Source organism: Melospiza georgiana, chromosome 7 (assembly GCF_028018845.1).
Source record: "Melospiza georgiana isolate bMelGeo1 chromosome 7, bMelGeo1.pri, whole genome shotgun sequence".
In the NCBI taxonomy this organism is placed as follows: domain Eukaryota; kingdom Metazoa; phylum Chordata; class Aves; order Passeriformes; family Passerellidae; genus Melospiza; species Melospiza georgiana.
In genome coordinates, this window is record NC_080436.1 from 15,529,377 (window position 1) to 15,544,211 (window position 14,835).

The following is a 14,835-nucleotide window of genomic DNA, read 5'->3' on the forward strand; positions in this document are numbered from 1 at the left end:
TAAAATGCAAAAATAAGACTTAATTATGAGTTAAATCCAAAAATAAGACTGTGGCCACAAGAATAAATCTAGGATTAGTGGCTGGGAACTGTGGAGCAGTTTCCTTACAGAAGCTTAACGGAGGCACACAAGGTATGCATTTCTCACTGTTTACTTTGGAACCATCCTAAGGAGCTCTTTCTTTGGTCTATTGCCTGCTAACCTTCAGAAGAGAAATACAGCTGGGTTGTACAAAAGAGGAGAAAGTTAGGGATCCATCAGAAACTCTGCAAAGCATGATAGTGGTAGTTTAAAAGAAGGTGATAAATAAACCAGAAGAAAATAGAGAGCGACATGTGGGGCACTCCAGCTGCAAGATACACTTGGTCTTTCAAGTTTTATGTCCAGTCCAGTATGCCACCTAATCCAAGCTTTGATAAACTGAGAGAAGCAGACTCTCCAGCAAAAGGCTTTCTGTCAGTGTTGTGTGTGTGGGTCACAAGTAGTTGAGACTCATTTGATTACTTTTGCTGCCATAGTAATAGAGGAGTCTATCTCTCAAGCACATGGGATGCACAGCTCCTGTATGGTCATCATATTCCCATGGGATTTATGTGTTTCCTTCATGTTGTTGCTGAATACTGGAGGATATGTCAGTATCTGCCTGAGCCAAGGTGACTGAAAGGAATGTTCGGTCCTTAACATGCTAAAGAGATTGTTCCCTTTTCCTGTTCTGTCTTTTTGTAGCAGTCAACAATGAACTTTCTTGTTCTTAAGACTGACATGGTGTAGAAAAGTTGGGAAAGGTGATTGAAATTGGTCCAGGGGACTGTGTGTATGTTGTGGCTCTCTGGTGTAAGCAAAGCATGAGGCTCCTGCCTCTGGGGCTGGCCGCTTCCCTGTGTGTTGGAAAGGGAAAATGTGTATCAAGAGGAAATACAAAGTTACCATTGTTGTCCAATGATTGTTCAGGTTGCTTGCAGTAGTTACAATCTATAGCACCTGTCTCCATTCATATGCTCGCTAATGCGGTATGTGTGCATGTACAGCTGTTCCAAGAATTTTAAGTGTGTTTTAAAGTCTTTTAATACTCTTCTGTCTTTCTGCATTTACAGCTAGATATATGCTAATGAAGGCCAGATTTATGTTGTTTACTCTGTTGGATAGGATGTTTTGTTTTGCCCTAGTGACTTAAAATTGGTTTTCTAGATCCCCCAGTGCCATAGTGCTTTGTCATTTTCTCATGGTACTTTTTTTACAGCAGAAAGTGGAGGCTTGTACCTTTACAAAAGCAAAGTGCATCTTTCCCTCAAAGTCTGTGTAGGTTTCCTCCTTGCAATTCTGTTCTTGCCATTTTGGGCCTCAGGAACAAGTAATTTCATTGAGGTGGTAATCTGTACATTTGTCACATGCCTCTAATTTATTACATATTTCCTGAATATCATCTCTATGAATATTCCTTTCCTTGGTGTACAACACATGAAACTGAACTGAGTGCTCAAAAGAGTTCATTCCAGTGCTTCAGGATGACCTTCCTGAATAAAAGCTACCTTTTGCAGGTTAAGCTTAGTGTATCACAGTAGCTGCAGAATATATGTACTGTTAATTTTTTAGACACTACTTTGGGATGGTTTGGGAGTTTTGTTTGGTTTTTTGAAAAGATTTTTGCCGAAGACCTCCATAATCTTGGGATCTGAAAAAGTACCTTACAACTGCATGGATTTGCACTGTAGGAACCTGCTTTGGGAACTGTAGGAACCACTGTGGCACCCCAGCCTCTTGCTGAATTGGCATTTCAGCCCTTCTGGCATTCATGGGAGTTCTGACTGGTATTAATGCCTGCATTTCCCTAAAATAGGTACAGTGAGGTAGGATAGACTTTGAAGAACCATGATGACCTCAGGTAGGACTGCACATGGATGCTTGCAGAAATTGTAAGCAGCTACAAAATCTGAAAGACCGGTCATCGGGTGTGGTAAAGAAAGCTTTTCTTGAAAAAAGCGTTGTTGCACTTATTGGCAAAGTAATTTTGCAGAGCAAAGACAGTCTGTGGTGGATTTGTAAACAAAGATACCTTGAAGTAAACCCTCTGCAATCAAATGGGTTAATCATCTTTCAGCTTGATTTATGAAAGCAGGTGATCTAATCTGACACTTTAACTTTTTCAACTTGTAGCTTCTAATCACCTTCTGGTAGATGAATGAAGTTCTGTTAAAGTGATTTAAGTGTGGTGGCAGTAGAATTTTCTTTCTCCCAGTAATTTCTTTAATGTTTTCCAAGATCTGTGAGTACTGATTGAAAACTGTTGTGCTGTTGTTTTATTGGATGCTAGCTGAACTATGGGCTTGGTGACTACGTGTGCCTGTTTACTTACTGTAGTAATATCTGTTTTATTCTGACTGACTGTGACCCTTTTGATGTTTTCCTTAGACAATCTGCTTCATCTTGGTTCATCATCATTCCAAGATAGTGGTGTCCTTGGGGCTCTCTCTTAACACTGACATGGTACAGAAGATTTAAAATCAGGTATTGTTTTGGATCCTTCTTTCTGGCCTGAATGAAACACACAACCTAGAACTGAATGCAGTTTTTCTTCCCTTATGTGATTTGTCTCAATATTTTGGTTCTTTCAGCTGATGTTCACAAGGAATAGAGTCACGTGATGTATGAAGGCAAACACATACACTTCTCTGAGGTTGACAATAAGCCCTTGTGCTCGTATAGCCCCAAACTGTGCAAGCAGAGGCGACTCAACGGCTACGCCTTCTGCATCAGACACGTTCTGGAGGACAAGACTGCCCCCTTCAAGCAATGTGAATATGTGGCCAAGTACAACAGCCAACGCTGCACCAACCCCATCCCCAAGTCTGAGGACCGTAGGTGAGTTGTGCTTTCCTCTCTGCAAAGTGGGAAGCGGCTGGGACGTTTTATTGAAGTTGCTGCCTGGTTTCAGGATGAGGGAGGGACTGGTCTGAGTGAATTGTATTCCAGGATGTTCCTTTGAGAATTTTGTTTTAAGACCAGTAAACTTTATTTTATTTTCTGTGGGAGTCAAGTACTCAGTGAGAGGGCAGTGACTTAATCCCAAGGAAGTTTATGGGAGAGTTCACTGCTTTTCACAAATTCACTATAAATTGTGGATCAAACCTGCTGCACAATATCAGCTGTTATAACTCATTTGCTTTGTCACTCACAGTTCATGTTCTTCAAAAGGCCTGCTTGTTTAGCCAGCAGTGCCAAAAGCACAGTCCCATCTGCTTTTTCAGGACAAGTAGTTGAAAATGCTTATATTCTGGACACAAGGGGCAGTGACACATAGGGACAAATCCAGAATTACAATTCAGTATTGGTGATTTGGTACTGATCTGTAGTATTGTTTTACTGGACTAAAATAAATATTAGTTGATAACAGATGAGCCAGCTGGCAAAACGCCACATACTCCTTTTCTTCTTTGCTTCCTTTATTTCTCTCCCCCTCCCTACCCAAATGAAGATGCCCAGAGTGCCTGGGTATTAAATTCCTAGCAAAATATAGTCCTTGAACTTGTTGAGAGTTGGGAATTAAAAGCAGATTTCCTGAATTGCAGCCCATACTGTAACCACAAGGGCATTCTTCCTTGCTCCTTAAGACTTCCTGAACACCAGTCTCATTGGTGCTGCTTGGGCTGAAGTAGCAGAATTTGTCTAATCTGGTCTGCCATCAATATATGACTTTATTTTTCAGAGCTGTCATTGCAGGTTTTGCCAGCAGTGCAGTGTTTAATTAAGGTGTATGTTAACTATCTGAGGCTTGTTCTTGTAGAAATGCTTTTTAAAACCTAAAATATGAATAAAGTGTGCCAGAAAAATCAAGCCACTATTCACTGACCTTTCACATTATTAGCTGCCATTCACTAACCTTTTGCATTATTAGTGGTGTTCCCACTGTGCCCTACATATAACTTCCTTCTCAGCTCACAGCTCCCTCTCTTGTCTGAAACAACAGTTGGACTGTGCTCTAAATTAACTTGCACTTCACCTGCCATTTCAGCTGAGGAGACTGATGAAGTGAGAAAAAAACATGAATGTTTGTCAAAAGCTGTAGGGCAAATGCTCAAATGGCACAAGATGAATAACTGGAAGCTGTAATTTGACAGTCAGTGAGTGTTTCTTTGCTACTGTACAATTGAGGCTCTTTGGAAATAAGCTCACAGAAATGATCATAGAAATTGTTAGCACAAATGGTATGCTGTAATTTCAGATGCAAGAGCTGACTGAAACAGTTCCTGTTTACCAGGGGTCATACTGAAAAACAATAGAAGTAATAGTACTTAATGACACTTTTTTATGTCTCATATGTTCCCATGGAATTTGTGATTTTTCTTTACACCTTGAATTGAGTTCACACTTTGTTCTTTTTGATTTTTCTCAAGTTAAAGTGAAGTGTGGTCATGACATCTGGTGTATGTTATATTAGAATAATTCAGTTGCATGTCGAGTGTCACATTACAGTACTTGAAGAGGACAGCAGGTGTCTGAAAGAGAAAATAAACTTTTAATTTCAAATGAGAGGATGTGATAGTTGAAAGAATATTTTAGAAGACTGTTTCTTGGGGCACAGTTTAATTTTAACAATAACATTTAATGAATGCTAGTGGTAAGACTGTGGCTGTTCTAAACTTCTTTTTGGCAGGCAGACCTGTATCTGTTTCTTAGAAGACTTTTTTCACACTCTGTTCAATATAAAGATGTTTGTCGTGTCTGAGTTCTTCACTCATAGCTTTTCATTTCTGTGTACAGAATTACTGTCAGATGGTCATTTTGTCACAGTTTTAGACATGGAACTCTACAGGATCAGAAGCAGGCTGTATGATGCTCTGACAGCTATCTTCTTTTATACTTTCAGAAATTGTTAAAAAAAAGTATTTCAAGATGATGCATGCATTATATGCCAAAAGCTTCATAGTCTGTCCACAGATAATTAAGAAGAATTATCACTTGACCCTAGACAAATGAGATGCTACTGGCCACAAAGATGGTTAATATGATGCCATATTATTACATTTCTTATTAACCATTAACATTCTACAAATTAAATCTATTAATATATGTGACTTCATTGCCTTATTTGAAGTCTGATTTTTCTATTCACTATATTTTTTAGAGAATATATATATGTGGGATGATACACACATGGGTTTTATATCTCTCTTTTCTCTGAAGACATCTCCTACTTATTTCTTAACCAGATACACACAAAGATAATGAAATGCAACTTGATTTCTAAATATAGGTTTACTACAATATAGTTGAGTTAAACACTATTTTGTCTTTAATTCTTCTCACTTAAGAGAATCGTTAAATTCTTTGTTAATATAAAAGCTGCTCTCCAGTTTGTATGTGTCTTTTTTAAGTAAGAGATGGAAATTGATACCAAACTGGGGTGTACTAAGAAGCAGAATGCATTTGTAGGTAGGAAACCTGACTGTCTAAATTCTTGCCTTCCCAGTGGATGCAGGAAACAGTCCAGCTGAATTCTTCAGAGCCCATCATGTTTTGTGTGCTTCATGTTATGATAATTTTAATGGATATCAACCCACCATATTTGTGGACTTAATTTGACATTACCTGCACAGAATAAGTGCCTTTGGTGCTGATTGAGGAAGGGGAAAACCCCCTGAATTAGATACTTATTGTGATACTGTCAGCTGAGCATAACTCACAGACAACTCCCGCTCAGTGACAAACTGAGCCTCTAAGACAGGCTTGTTGGAATTGGCTCTTGTAGGGCCAGCTTGACCCTAATGGGTTTTGTGCTCAGAGCTATGTGAAAAGCACTGTGCTACTTGCAGGGTCAGTTCCTGTCTCCCCAGTAACCTGACTTCCATGGGCTTGAACTGCTAATGCAGACTCTGCAGCACCGCATGAAGTCAGAGCCACTTTAGCTCAGGGCTGACTGAAAAGCCATCCTGGAATGTGCAGGATGAGGAAATGTGGGTCCATGCCCCCCTGGCTGTGTGCAGGGCTAGCAAGAGCATGACATGGTCAAGGCTGAAGTGGTGCTAGTGAGAGCTGTGCCTAGCCAAAACTGCTTGTGTGCAGTCTGCTTTACCCAGACAAGACTGAACTGCTCTTCCTGCTTTCTTCTTGCTCCTGTTAGTCCAAGGTGGAACAGCCTTGGTTATTCTGGAAGACAGGGAGTTGGCAGAGCCTAAAGCACAGAGCCAAGTCAGTGTGTACTGGAATCTGAATGTTGTAGCCTGGCATCTGTGGGTTTGTGTCCAGCGGAGCCAGTTGGCTCTCAGTGAGGCAGTATGGTCAGCTGTAAGAGCCAAAGCCTTATTTTCTGCTATATAAAAATGATTCTGTTAGAGTTAAATGAACAAGACAAACCCTTACTAGCCTAAAACTCAGAGAATTTTAGCAAGCTTATTACCTTTACACAGACTTATTCACCTTTTCTATTTATCTTCTTACTGTTTTTGCAATGAAAACGGACTATGCAGTTCTACCTCCTCATATCAGCACAAGCACAAGATGACAGTAATTTAAGTTCTGGACAATATAAGGGAAGCATTTGTGTTGAGCAGAACACTCGTTTTATTGGCATAAGAGGGAAAAAAATTCCCTTGTGTTTGTTTAGTCTGTTTATTGTTTTTTTTTCTTCTGCCATACTAAAAGTGCCGTGGTAACTGTTCAAACAACATATTTAAAAAGGGCTTAATTTTAAATATGGAAACAGTGATTGTTGACTTTAAGGGAAGCTTTATTGAGCCCTCTATTATATAATTTTATTTTTAGAAGTGCATCTCTCAGTATGAATTTACAGTATTCCAGTGTGTTCTAATAAGGACTGCACAAGTTGTTGGCTTTTAGCTTGCCTCATCTAGGTTTATTTTTTACTTACAACATAATGTAATGAAGAAATTATTTAGGCAATAATAAGTAGCAGTGCTTTTCAGTGTCTTCTGGTTTGTGAAACTTTAGGAGTGTGGGTCTTGAAAGAAGCTGTACATATATGGAGACCATTAAACAGCATATATGAATTTGCTTTCTCTTTTTTCCCTTTTAAGGACCCTTTAGAGCTGTTCACTCATTGTTTCTTTAGAAATGGGTCGACAAGTTGAAAGTGGTTAAACTGAAGTGCTAAACCTTTTTGGGGGGTTGTTTTGGGCTTTTCTGCCATTTTTTTGCTCCATGAAGACCAGAATAATGTAATTTTAACCTATTTTTCCAAAAAAACTTACTGTTCTCAGATTCATACTGATCTGATTTTAAAGAATAGCTTCATGGTGATCTATTCAATATCTTGTCTATAATTACCTTGATGCAGACATCACTCTTTCCTTGTATCTTTGGTCATCTATAAGCTGTAAATTATAGATGGGATTCTGCAAGGGCAAATTTTCATTGTTAATGGGTTCTACAGAGGCAGGAGTGTCTGCTTGTGGTGTACAGGGAAAGGATCACATCATGGTTCCTAAATTTCTGTCACATACTGATTCCAATCAAACAAAAGTTAATTGCTTACTTTTTAGTATTTCATCTGTGGCATAAATTGTAATTATTTTTACTTTTGTGACAGATATCAAAGACCTTCTCGCTTTCTTTTTTTTTAATAGCATGACTTTGAAAGTTTTTCGTATTAGAAGAACTTAAAATCCATGCTTTTGGATTGTATATATACATATTTCTGGCATTGTGTGAATGTTTTCTAGCAGCAAAGAGTTTGTTTTAAGATAGATTTTTATTGAAGAATATTCAGCTAATCATCTGGCTTTCAAATTCATCATGTTAAACTACTAAAACAGAATTTAAGTATTTATGCTATTTGTTCAGTAAGTGGAAATAGTGGTCTTTCATAGCAGCTAGATAGGTACTGAGATTGCCCTTATAAGAAACTGCTCCCTACTACAGTGGAATTCATAATAATAGTAATGTGTGCATTGATGAAAATCTGTGTGCATTGATGAAAGTTAACTACTTCCACTGAAAGAATGAGCAAATGAAAGGAAGTACTTTTCAGTGTACTTTTTCTTAGGAGCTTTTGAACAGATCAGTTAATGGCTTGCATTCTTGCTAATTTTTGTATCAGACTGTCCATTTGTTTTGTTCACTTTGGATTTTGACTGTTTACCCTATTAGAGAGTTAGGATTTTGAATGACTGTATGTGATTTTCATATGAATAACGAATGAAGAATATTATATCTTAAGATTAGGAATAGTTGCTTGTGTAAGTTGTTTTCCTGCTGGTTTGGGAGCACCACAGTTATCTGTTGTATTAGAAGTTGTGTACAATTCTTATAAAACTTCTTCTGTTTATATTTGCTTGAAATGTGTCTGTGAGTTTTTCCTAAGTCATGTCTTGCCTTCAGATTTTACTTAGAGAAGTTTAGTTAATAACTGACTGCTCTTAACTTTTCAAAGGTACTGCAACAGCCACCTGCAGGTACTTGGCTTTATACCGAAAAAGGAGAGGAAGAAAAAGAATGATCCCATAGAGGAGGTAAAGGTCAGGCATCAGATGGATGCTATGGCCTTCGGTCTGACAGTGCCCACCCTGGCCTTGAAGATGCCCAATGGACTGGATGGGATGTCCCTCTCCCCTCCAGGGGCAAGGCTTCCTCTCCACTACCTGGAGGCAGAATTAGAAGACCCCTTTGCTTTCAATGAGGAGGATGATGACCTAAAGAAAGGGGCAACAGTGAAGAAAAAGTTGCAGAGCAAGTTGGCTCACAACCGGCAGCGCCAGAGAGAGACAGAGATTTTAAAAGTTCGCCAAGAGCACTTTAGCCCCATTCCTGCACCTTTGCAGCAGCAGCCTCTGCAGCAGCAGCAGCAGCACTCCCATCTGCCACCTTCATCAGCTTCGTTAAAGCCGACAGGGCTACCGCAGGGCATAGTCTGCAAGTCACCTCAACCTCTGAACACCAGCCTACCAATGCAGGGAGTGGCACCCACCACACACACTATAGCACAAGCGCGGCAGTTGTCCAACAAGAGACCTCTGCCTCTCCTGCCACCCGCCAGGGCTCCTGGCACCGACCCGCCACGGACTGACCGGGTCCTCATGAAAGCCACAGCCTTCCCTCCGCACTCGTCCTGCATGAGCCGGCTCCAGAGACTGGTGAAACTGTGCACTCGAAAACAGCAGCTGGACACTGATCTGTTTCCTCACTTAGGTGAGTAGGTCACACATGCACTGCAGCCATGTGTTTTAACCTGGAACCAAAAGACTGAATGGGAATGTCTTCCTAGCCCTGTCCTGAATTCCTATGCGGTCCTTACAAAATAACCCTGAGCTAGGTAATCTCTTGGCATTTTGTTTAGCTCTATTGTCTATGAAGGGAATGCCTGGACCCATCCCAAATGGTTTATGGCATTTTGGTTGTTTATTCTTCTTAACATTCTGTTAACCATTTAAGAAACCAAACTGAGGTGTAGAAAACATTGTTTGGGTTATAGAGACCTCACTCAAAAGGTTTGCAACTTGAGTAGTAAATGTGACACTAGCAGTACCTACATGAGTGGACAATGTTAGATTGAAACATTAGGTGTGTGATAAGTGCACATGACATAATGAATATAAGTGAAAGTTTGGCAATTTGACCCATCAATCTCTGCATATTTGAAATTCCAGTTGACTTAATTGGAAAATTGGAACACATGAGAATTTTACTTGACTGGGCCCTATTTATGTCTATGGATGAACAGAAGGAAAAGACCACTTCAGGAGAGCAGCATTGTTACAGAAGATAGTTGGAAGGGTGAAGTCTTGTCTCCATACTGTGCAGAAATATTCTTCCCCTTACATATGATGATCAATAGCTGCTTATGAAAATATGAGCAAATATAGCCAAATTGGTGTTATGATAATAGTGCTCTGTAAGCTTTGAAAAGGCAACTGACCTTATGGCTGATTTGTCTTGTTGCGAATATAGACCTAGGCACACCTATCTGTCCTTTTTATCTTCCTCACCCTCCCAAGTCACTTTTCTGCTTAGTTTTACATTGTACATTTCTAATAAGTAAAATACTGGCAGGGAAAAGGAAATGTGACTCTGTGTGATATAAGTAGGAACACCATTTATGATGTTTAAAACAAAAAAAGACTTCAGATAAACCTGGACATTTCCTATATGATGTCTTATTCAATTGCAAACATCTGTAATTTTTGCAATTTCAATTAACTTTTTCTTAATTTGCTGTGAAGATCTGCCCTTTGGCCCTCATGGGATACTTTGACTATTTGTTCAGGAGATAATTAGCATCCAGTGTCATGTCTCCAAAGGAAATTGTTCTTCAGAAAACAGCTTTGATGGTCCTGTATATAGTGCAGGTCTTTAGAGGAATGGCAGCTCTAGAGGCATTTCTGAGTGTCACAGTCCTCAGTAGCTTAGAAAGTGACCTGTGCTGTGAAAGACTGTAGAAAGATCCCTTTCTGTGCTTAAGGTTCAACATTCTCAACTGATGAAGAGAATAGGTGCTCCTTAAAAAGAGGCATAGTAAAACTAAAAAACAGTTAGACCTATACATGTACAGCTAGGCAGGTGCATAACTATGTGGAGGCATTTAGAACAGTTTATATTTGGCAAAGTAAAAGAATTTATATATTAATTATGTGAAAGTGGAAAATTTATTTGTTATTTATTCATTATAAGCCGTAATATTAAAAACTAGGTTTGCCAGATCAGAGAATTTCAGGATTTCTTTTCTATATTTGAGCAGCACTAGAGAATCTTTCAAAAGATTAAGCCAGTTTTATGTGTACCAACATCAGAGCCATGTAATTGGATATTAATGTAACTGCAGTCTTCAGTGTCAGTACAGTTGAATCTGGATTAGATTTTATTCCTTCCTTTTTTGCAGTGCCCAGGAGAAGCTAAACAACTCAGTTTCTGATTTTGTTTTAAACTTAGGGATTTAAACAATTTGTTATGTCGTTGTCAATTGTGGACATCTTTATGAAATGATTAAATTGTTTTTTCATTCCTTTATGGAAGAGACAACAGGAAAAAGAAACATTTGAGTTGAAACTATAATTCTGGTATTTTATCAAATGTCTTAAGGTATCTTAATTTAGTTCAATTATATGTCTTAAAATAAAAATAAAAAATAATTTTTTAGGATGCTGAAGTTCTTGAAAATTTGGGTTTCTGATATCTGTGGTTTATGTTAAAGTGCTGGTTCTATATGATGAAGAGTTACCTGATGATTGTGTTCCAAGCTTATGTGTGTGTGTCTCTAACTCTGAAGGGCTTGACCAAGTACTGATGATGCATATCCCAAATTCAAGGCATCTGACTTCAGAATCATCTCAGATATAGTTGTTTAGTTTAGTTTTAGCAAAAATGAAATGCTCCTTAACTCTGTCAATTTTCAAGGAGCACACAAGAAAATGAAAAAGCAAAAAATGCTAGCTTGTAAATGCAGGAATGAGATTTTATCCCACCTGCTGCAAGAAAGTAGCAAGAATTTCACTGGATGTTGGAGAGATAATAGGAAAAACCCCAAAAGATGAAGCTCCAGATAAAACATTCCACCTGAGAACTTACTGGCTGCTTTCTAGCCAAACTGAGGCTGCTGGAGCACGCTGTAAGTTGATATTAGTGCATCATCATGAAGTGAAAACATGCTGCTTGGTGAAAGTGCTGGAGTGTTTGTATCTCTCCCTTTAGCTCTTTCTTCCCACTAATATGTGCATTTGGCAGGCAATTACAGAGACTGAGCAGAGGAACACCCTGGGTAGCAGTGTATCTATCTCTGTCCCTGCTGCTGTGTCTTACAGTTTTCATATTCTTCCGTGTTTTGGCACAGAAAAGGGGTCAGAATATAAACAGAAATGAAATTGGCCTATTTAGATCATATAGTATTAAAATTTACCAAGTAGTCAGTTCTTCATGACAGGGACTTCTCTCTTACCTTGTATTTGACTATGAAAACTAGTATTTCTCTGTGGGTAAGATAGTTGGTGATTTTTCTTGCACTGTTTATGGGTAAAGAAGCCAATAAGGATTTTAAAAGGAAAACTCAGTTATGATAAAAATCAGTGCATGCTATTTGCACACTGTAATGGAGCTGTTACTGTAGCTTTTCCTGCATAATTGAGAATACTGCATAATTTAATCAAACTTAATTATGCTTGCAAGTGTTCTATACATTCGTCTTTTGTGCCAAAGATTGCTCAGGGGCTTATATGAGGTGGATGCCTTTTTCATCCAGTTTCCATGTTTTCAATTCCCTTAGGGCTGGATTGGTCTGAAGACAGTGGAGAAGAGTTGGAGGATTCAGAGCAAACCTCCCCTTACCAGGTTGCGTGGTCTATCCGAGAAAGCCTCGGCTATGAGAGACCTGAGTGAGTATGATTCTTTAGTATTCATGCTGGCCTTGATGGAATAAATCATGTAAATGTGAGCTTCACTTCAAGTGGAGTCAGTGGAACCTAAGCACTTGTTCAAGAGTTTTGCTGAAACAAAGGATTGTTTGAACTCATTTGTTTGTAAGAGCTATGGAACAGCTTGTCGCCTTCTGTCCCAGTTTCCAGCTAACTTAGAGACCTTTGTGCAGTCTGCTATCAGAAGGATGCATCAGGAAAGGATTTAAGCTTGTTTGCCTGAATTTAATTGAGTTTAGTAGGATTTATTCATGAACTTGTGTGCTTTGATGATTGGAGGTGCTGAATTAGAATCAAATGGAGTTGCTATTGGTTTCTTGTCTTTCCTACTGGTTGTTAATAACTTTGTCAGTAAACTTGCTACGTTTTACTCATTAATTCTTGTAATAATTATGCAGGCTATTGTTTTAATGGGGATTTTAAAAGGCCATGGTATTTCTTTTCATAATTAAGTTTTGAATAAACCTCTGTCAGTACTTGTGAGCATTGGAAGGAAGCATGGGACTTGTGAGCATGGGATCAAAAGGATAAACAGAGCAGGAATTAACTGCTGGTGCAGAAAGGCTTATGATGTTCTCTATATACTGCTGAGTCACAAATCTAAACTTACAGCAGGATATGATAATATAGGTCTACTAATGTAAATTTGAAGGTAGACAGTTAAAACAAAGCATCCCAGGTGTAATATTGTAATACTGTTGTGTGTCATTAACAAAGAAATTGGGGTCTCACTAGAATTTGATTATAGTTTCTGTTCATGACTCTCATTCAATGTGCAACTGGACTTTTTGGTTCTACAACTTTCCCCTATTTTTTTAGTTTTTAGCTATCACACTTAGAATAATGATGTTAATGAAACCTTATTTTGTTGTTACATTCTGAAAATTCTGAAACTTACTAGAATTTCCTGCCATCTCTGAAGATTATCCTCAAGGTGAACCACAAAGCTGTATCTCTCTCATCAGGACACACACCAGGATGCTAAATATTAAGAACCTTCAGTGAATCAAAGCTATTTAGCAGAGTGTAGACTTCACTTTTTTAAAATGAAAGTCTTTTTTTATTATGAACGACCACCATTTTTTAGGGCATCAGCAGTTTTAGAGTGACCTTTCACAAACATTACTTCTAATTTAAAAGGCAACTTTTAAATAAAATGTTCTGGGGAATCGTGGACAGACTTTCAGACTTCTAAATCATACATAATTTTTCACAGCAGATATATCTATTAAATAACTTCCCTTACACTCTTCTCTCTTTGACATTTGATTTGATTCTTCCATAGATCCCTATTTTTTTGTGAACTTATAAAGGTCATCTCTGTGTGTTTTGTCTTCTATTTGTCTTAACTTCCTTTGGATTCTTCCTACTCTTTTCACATACTGAGAGAAAATAATACCTTTTCTTGACATTTTCTTTTCCATTCTAGCATTCTGTGCACCTCAGTTAAATGCTGTCTTAACTATCCATGATGGATAAATTTTTGAACGCAGCTGGGTGCTTTTGTACTTCCATCAGCCTGCTCAGTGTTAGCTCTTCAATAACCTTACTAATTTTGACCATGGATAAACAGTCACTTGATGTCAACCTTCTAAAACTTGACTTCCTATTCTGCAAACTTCTGTAGTGGTTTTTATTACCTGAAATGTTTCACTTTGACACTTTTGCAGTGTGGTCTGCCTGCTGCTGAAGATGAATTAGTTCAGGCTGTTTCTGGGGAGATCTGATTTGTCAAAATGACTCTGTTTTGCTGATCTGGTGGTACAGACTGGTGCCTCCTAAAGTCAGCCAGTGACTTGTTACAGCTCTGAATTCTGGGGACTTACTTTACCAGAAAACTAATGGAGATTATTACCCAAAACTTTTTGGTTTTGAAATCTAAACTAAAAACCTAAACTTAGGGGATTTACTTGCTGGTTTTCATAGTAAAATTAAAGCTCTTTTTTCTGTTTGTTTGTGTCTGAGCTTATGGTCCCCACCAGCTGACTGCATTCTGTCTTTTTCCTTTTGACTGGATGGAAGACAGTGAGAGGAATGCTTTTCAGAGTAGACTATTGAAAGAAAGTGAACAGTTAATTTCTGCTTCACTGTGCAGCTGCTTCTCAGCATTTCTGCTTGTGTGATTGTGGGAGAAACCTCTGTTGAACTTCTTGTATGATACTCTAGCTGCTCTTAAACTCCCAAAAATTCACCAGATTTGCAGATTTGTTTTAAATTAATGTCTTAACAGTGTCCTGGTTTTGGCTGGAATAGTGTTCATTTTCTCCTTAGCAGCTGGCACAGTGCTGTGTTTTGGGTTGGGTAGGAGAAGAGCGTTGATAATGCTCTGATGGTTTGGCTGGTGCTAAGTAGAGCTAGCCCTAAGTCAAGAACTTCAGTTCCCTGTGCTCTGCCAGAGAGGGGGTGCAGCAGAAGCCGTGAGAGAGCACAGCTGGGACAGCTGACCCCAGCTGGCCAAGGGGATACTCCACAGCCTGGAACA

The 14,835-nt window shown here is 38.7% G+C and overlaps 1 protein-coding gene across 3 annotated transcripts in view; it reads left to right on the plus strand.

Moving 5' to 3' along the window:
* INO80D (INO80 complex subunit D) overlaps positions 1-14,835 on the plus strand; it is a 46,146-nt gene that overhangs the window by 7,031 nt on the left and 24,280 nt on the right. For all 3 annotated transcript variants that reach the window (XM_058027602.1, XM_058027604.1, XM_058027603.1), the window contains exons 3-6: positions 2,410-2,505; positions 2,613-2,859; positions 8,387-9,141; positions 12,206-12,314. In XM_058027602.1, the coding sequence (XP_057883585.1) occupies positions 2,642-2,859; positions 8,387-9,141; positions 12,206-12,314 (1,082 nt within the window). In that variant the 5' untranslated portion in view covers positions 2,410-2,505; positions 2,613-2,641. The remainder of the gene's footprint in view (positions 1-2,409; positions 2,506-2,612; positions 2,860-8,386; positions 9,142-12,205; positions 12,315-14,835) is intronic.